At 34.2% G+C, this 6,722-nt stretch overlaps 1 protein-coding gene across 3 annotated transcripts; it reads left to right on the forward strand.

Annotated features, from left to right (window-relative positions):
• The first annotated feature begins 1,451 nt into the window (after positions 1-1,451).
• On the forward strand, positions 1,452-3,781 carry LOC142626924 (uncharacterized). Of its 3 annotated transcripts, none has more exons than XM_075800650.1 (6): positions 1,452-2,010; positions 2,123-2,215; positions 2,307-2,352; positions 2,438-2,498; positions 3,066-3,158; positions 3,249-3,781. In XM_075800650.1, exons 1-6 carry the CDS (start codon positions 1,488-1,490, stop codon positions 3,432-3,434), a joined length of 1,002 nt encoding a protein of 333 aa, XP_075656765.1. In that variant the 5' UTR covers positions 1,452-1,487; the 3' UTR covers positions 3,435-3,781. The 3 variants fall into 3 exon arrangements, 2 of the variants coding, with proteins under 2 accessions (XP_075656765.1, XP_075656766.1); XM_075800651.1 differs by lacking the exon at positions 3,249-3,781 and adding an exon at positions 2,580-2,624; XR_012842693.1 differs by adding an exon at positions 2,580-2,624 and having other exon boundaries at positions 1,871-2,215; positions 3,249-3,279.
• Positions 3,782-6,722: the final 2,941 nt, after the last annotated feature.

Below are 6,722 nucleotides of genomic sequence, written 5' to 3' on the forward strand. Positions count from 1 at the left end.
TTTTCCTCGTTTTTCTTTCATATTTTTTCAATGAAGTTTATTACTAATCAAGAATTGGTTTTTTTTTTAATGAATTTTTTCAGGTTGAAAAGGTCTTAAAGCATATGAAAACCTTAAAATACTATTAGGAAATAAAAAACAAAAAGCTCAAATACTATGCAAACATATAAAATATAATAAATAAATAAAATCTTAAAATTATCTAAATTAAAAAAAGTTCAGAATCTATCTCACCATTAATGAGATCCAGAAACTGCTTTCCAATCGGATCCACAATGTTGAACTCTGGGATTTCAAAGCTAGTGGGCCTTCCATATATCACTTGGAATGATGACTCTATTCCTAAAAGTCCTTAACAAAATTTCTTTAAAACCTTTTGGAAATCCAGTATCCTTATCCCAAATCCGATAACTCTCCTCATAAAAAAATTCAGAAAATCCTTCCCCCTTCCACTTAGGATAGTTTATTGCATAGAACTCCTTCTCAAGTAGAAAACCAGACAAATCAGCCCCACCTTCCTTCGCAAATTGTACATCACTACCAATTGCGGCAAAAGAATTTGCCACCGCATTACAGTGTCTACTAACCCAATCAAGCTCGACGCTAAAACCCTTTCCCTCAAGTAACTCATCTCTTATCTTCTTTAGGGTTTTGTCAATCGGTGTATCTTTCAAAACCTTATCTTGAGCAAGATTTTGAGGGATGTGGAGTGTATCCACCTGGATATAAAAGTCCTTCAAACCATATCTATCCATAACCAGCTTCGCCCATTGGCACACAGCCTTCACATCCAACTCCAAATTGTCCACAACACCTCCTTTTCTATTAATGGAAGACCATGATGTACCACAACATAACGGATAGTAGGCCTGATCAACCACAAGAAGCCCAGTCCCAGCCAATTTCTGGTAGGTTTTCTGTCAGCTATTTGCATTTCTAAGTTTTATTTGAGCATTTTATTTATTTACTTTGTTAAATTGTCAGGTATTGAAACTGTTGTTAATAAACCAACATGGATACCAAGTAAAAATCATCCATTTACTGCCAATATTGATGCTGTGGTGCAGAACTACCGAGCAAATCCATGATGTACCACAGCATAACGGATAGTAGGCCTGATCAATCACAAGAAGCCCGATCCCAGCCAATTTCTTTCCTGGATTTGCTCGGTAGTTCTGCACCACAGCATCAATATTGGCAGTAAATGGATGATTTTTACTTGGTATCCATGTTGGTCTATTAACAACAGTTTCAATACCTGACAATTTAACAAAGTAAATAAATAAAATGCTCAAATAAAACTTAGAAATGCAAATAGCTGACAGAAAACCTACCAGAAATTGGCTGGGACTGGGCTTCTTGTGGTTGATCAGGCCTACTATCCGTTATGTTGTGGTACATCATGGTCTTCCATTAATAGAAAAGGAGGTGTTGTGGACAATTTGGAGTTGGATGTGAAGGCTGTGTGCCAATGGGCGAAGCTGGTTATGGATAGATATGGTTTGAAGGACTTTTATATCCAGGTGGATACACTCCACATCCCTCAAAATCTTGCTCAAGATAAGGTTTTTAAAGATACACCGATTGACAAAACTCTAAAGAAGATAAGAGATGAGTTACTTGAGGGAAAGGGTTTTAGCGTCGAGCTTGATTGGGTTAGTAGACACTGTAATGCGGTGGCAAATTCTTTTGCCGCAATTGGTAGTGATGTACAATTTGCGAAGGAAGGTGGGGCTGATTTGTCTGGTTTTCTACTTGAGAAGGAGTTCTATGCAATGAACTATCCTAAGTGGAAGGGGGAAGGGTTTTTTGAATTTTTTGACGAGGAGAGTTATCAGATTTGGGATAAGGATATTGGATTTCCAAAAGGTTTTAAAGAAATTTTGTTAAGGACTTTTAGGAATAGAGTCATCATTCCAAGTGATATTCATGGAAGGCCCACTAGCTTTGAAATCCCAGAGTTCAACATTGTGGATCCGATTGGAAAGCAGTTTTTGGATCTCATTCATGGTGAGATAGATTCTGAATTTTTTTAATTTAGATAATTTTAAGATTTTATTTATTTATTATATTTTATATGTTTGCATAGTATTTGATCTTTTTGTTTTTTATTTCCTAATAGTTATTGCAGGACTTATTTCTAATGAGGAAATATCAAGCATTTTATCCCAGTTCTGCTGTGAGGGAGAAGATACTCCCAAAGAAGAGTATCTGAGTATGTATTTTTAATTTAAGTTATAATGGTATTTTGTTTCACACAAATCATACATTGCTTGACTTAATTTATTCTTTTTTTCTTATACTAGTTGATGTGAACTACATTAAAAAAGCAAGAAAATCTTCTAATGATCTGTAAGTTGATTATTTCCCCTATTTGCTTGTGGTCTGTGTTTTATTTATTTATCTATTTTAATTTTAATTTTATTTTCTTATATAGGTTCAATTTCCTAGAGTCTATTCAAGTTCATTTGACTCAGACTAGCCTACCTTTTAAAAAGGTTGTTTCTTTTTCTCTCTCTCATTTTTTTTATTTGACGATTTTGAGTATATTAAATTGGTTTTTTATATAAAAATTTTAGGGGGTGCTGAAAGTGTTTGCCTAGTACAAAAAAGGTTCAAACAAAGTGAGTGTTTATTAACTCTTATAACATTGCGGTGATTTGGAGCCTTCACCATTGATAACCTTGATAATTGGTTTTGCTCATGTTGTTATGATGGGGGTCAGCCCCTTGAATGGTCTTGTATTTGGGGGGTTCATGCAGTGTATTTCAATTTCTGATTTCCTTATGTCTGTTAGTTCTCCTCTTTGATTTGTTTGTTTTTGTTACAAGTGCAGAATACAAATCTTATAACCTTTTCTCTTCATAGATAAACTTCTATTATTTATATATTTTAAAAAAAATTTATAACCTTTAAGGAGTAAATATGTAATTAAATCTATAACTTTTAGGTCTTCGCAAGTCATTTTCCATGTAGCCTCTCCTTGTGCATTTTACCAAACAAAACTTGCACTTTTTACATATTGATATTGAAAACGGCATATTGAATAAATTTTTCTGATGCAGACAAATACGGTACTCAAAAAGTCAATACCTGATCCAATAATTGAATTTCATCGAAGGTGGAAATACTTTGGATCCTTTTGTTTTCAAATCAAAGTAAGTATATTTTTTAATTTTTTGGACTTTAAATTTTTTTACCTGAAGAAAATTAAAATTTTTAATGTTCCTTCATGTTGCATTTTGTAGATGTCAACCAATTTCCAAGAATCTGATGAGGATCTTGACCGTTTTAAAGCTTACCAAGATAGTATAAGTAAATTACCTCTTGTGAGTTATGACGGATATCAACCTCATTTAAGAGCATCAGGAGAAAGGAATCAGAACTTCTACGAATTGCTGGGAACAATTGCTGTTGGGGGGGATTTTGGATAGTGGAACCAGTTGTAATTAAAATTTCTACTGATTAGGACAGTTCCTTGTTCTTTTTTATTTTTCTATTTGTTTTTTGATGGTATTGCTAGTGTTGTAGCTTATAGAGAAGTTGTTAGAATTATATGATCTGATGGTGTTGCTAGAAATGATTGATGGTGTTACTTTATTATTTTTCAACAGAAATGACCTTTTTATTTATAGCTTTTAGTCTGTTTCATCTGATTAAGATACCAAATGATCTGGCTTGGATTCTTGCTTTGTTTAATACCATCTTTATTCGCTACCAGTAGTGAAGGACACGTGAAAGAGTGCTCTGGTTCTGAAAGCTTGTCTCGATAAAATTTCCAAACTGCCTCATAAAAGTGCCTTATTTCCTTGAAATGCTCCTAAATGTGCTTTTTAATATTTCTTTTCTCATTTGATTTAGACAATTCTGTTCTCTTTGGTTTAGACAAAAAGCCTCCCGTTGAGCTTTTTTTTGGACACGGTGATCGAAAAAATATGGTAGTGTCCAAAAGAATTCAGATATTGAATAGACAATTCAATACTCTAATAGTAATGCAAATTTCTATTTCAACTATGTGGCCTTTGTGTGTTATGCAAATGTTTCAAATATAAATTGCTGGTTGCAATCTGAAAGAGGCAGTGTTCAATTCTTGGATGCTTAGTCCATTTGAAAAGAATAATAGAAAAGTGAAAAAATAGAATGCCAATAAGCATGTCTCTTGTGTTTTGAGGTAGTTGAGTTTGGATGCATATGCCTCACATTTAGCCCTATAGCTTTACTGCTGCAAATGTTACGAGCATTGGTTTGTTTGCTAATGAAACTTCTAATTATTTGTAAATAAATAGAAGGAAGAAGATTTTAATTTTTTTGTAGTTTTTATGATGATTGCTTTTTATCATCAAGAGATTTTACCAATTAAACTTGGATTCACAAAATCTTATTGACCTTTTAAATTTTAACTAGCAGTATCACTTTGATATTTTACCTATTAAACTCGAATTCACAAAATCTTATTAACCTTTTTGATTGCCTGGACTTGTTAGGGTATGCATTATTATAGTTCTCTTCTTGTTTTCTATTTGCTAGAAGAAATCCTCTCCCTCTCTCTCTCTCCATGTCTATATGTATTTTTGCTTGTGTGTCCTTGTTTGTCTAAACTGAAGGCAATTGCAATGCAGGTATGAGCTGAATGTTGATTTGTTGCATGTCCATGCTGATAAAAGCACGTTCCATTGATTTGACAAAATCAATGTTAAGTATAATCCTTGCAGACGGAGTAGACTCAGAGGTATAATCTTAAAGCAGGACAACCTTATCCAAGGTTTGCTTTATAATTACAGTTTTAAACCTGCTTTTTGTCTGCATAATCTTTAATGGTTGCAAACTGGATTGAAAATCAATTGTATTTGGAGAAACATTTTGAAATTAGTACCAGCTTTATCTTTTGTTCATTTTCTGTCCTTCATAATTGATTTATCATCTTCATTATAAGTTTCAAAGTTTGGAAAAACATCACACAAACATAAACATATTATTTAGAACCCTAGTTTTTTTAATACCAGAATCCAACAGACACGTTTACAACTATCAGGTGTCCCGTGTGCCTAATCTGGTTTTACAATATTTACTAAGTAAATTAATTTAAATGGATTTTTGAAACTGAGAATATGGTTGTATATCAGCATTATATTGTTGACTAGTGTAAGAAAGGCTTTTTGGTGGACGGAACGAGTTTGAATAAGCATGTTTAGCAGTGTTATCTTAATTACTTGGGTTTGCTGTGTGAATATTTTCTTTCCATTTTTACTATAAGACATATGCTAATCACCTGAAGTGAATCCCCAAGCACGAGACCAATCAAATAAAGTCCCAGCAAATGAAGCTATGACCTGATCCCTGGAACGCTCCAATTCCTCAAATATATGATTATTTTGCTCCACCCAAATAATCCACATCACACACTGCATTACCAAATTCCAAATATTTGACAAATGCTTTCCCAAACAATTCCTTCACCTTGCCAATAGATCAATCACCCTCTTTGGTAAAACCCAAGAGACTCCAAAAGATCTAATAGCAAAACTCAATAACTAGGAAGCCCCCTCACAAAGAATCAAGAAATGGTTAACATCCTCCCCACTAGACTAGCATAGGCAACACCAATCCACTATTGTGAAACCTCTTCTCCTCAAATTATTGCCTGTGAGAATCTTCCCCACGCCAAACCTCTTTTGACCTCCACACCCCAAATTATATTCCATGGAAAAGTAGTAGAAGCAGATCCCCGCAAGGCACTATAAAAAGATTGCATGTCAAAGTCTCCATTCTTCTTCAATCTCCACCTCACTCAATCCCCATCCTCATTAAGAGGGTTATGTGACTCCAATAGGTGAAGAAAAGCCCCCTGCAACTCCATCTCCCAATCATTAAAACTGCGTTGGAATCTCACATCCCAGCTCTGCCTTTACCCCACATTCTGACTCGTCAACACATTTGCCAGAGACGCCTCCCTATTCATAGCGTTCTCAAATAAAAGTGAGAAAGTCACTTTCGGTGGCTGATCTCCCCAGCAGCAGTCATGCCAAGACCGAACCTTACTCCTTGAGCCAATCTAAAAAGTGTAGGCCTATATCCTATATCAGTGGGACATATGACTGCTGCATATATAAAATTGATTCATTTGAATGGAAAATTTTCTGTTGTGTAATGTTGTTGGTGTTGGTTACTTGGTTTTCATTTGGGCATGCCTATCTCAATCTTGTCAGTTGCCTCCTAGATATAACTCAATAATTACACCAATTAGACTCTTGATGGTCTCAATATAATAAATTAGAAATCTATATGAAGAAATATTTTCTTTACAATCACGTCATATGATGACATACACTCGCTAACTTCATTTACCTTTTACATCAAAGATATTACAGCTTGGCCGCATTATAAGAATATCTCACTTTTCCTAATTCTTTTAACTGCCAGCTTTCATTTTTGTATTTTGGAATTAAAAATAATAATAATGTAAGCTTTTGTTGGAATTACACTGTAAGCACTGGATCTAAAGTCTCAAATAACAGCCTACCAGGTCTCAGGTACTGCTCATAAATGCTATACCAGTGAAAAGAGCAACTGAATGAAACTGAATGAAGATGAAGTATGTTTTACTCCTGTCACACAATGAGTGATAGAGTTGCCAATACTTTTCCCATAAAATGTCTACTTCAAAAATCAAAGTATTATTCTCCCATAATACTTTATTTTAAAAGCATGTGTGCGCCTCAATT

The sequence above is a fragment of the Castanea sativa genome, chromosome 3, assembly GCF_040712315.1.
Source record: "Castanea sativa cultivar Marrone di Chiusa Pesio chromosome 3, ASM4071231v1".
Taxonomy (NCBI): domain Eukaryota; kingdom Viridiplantae; phylum Streptophyta; class Magnoliopsida; order Fagales; family Fagaceae; genus Castanea; species Castanea sativa.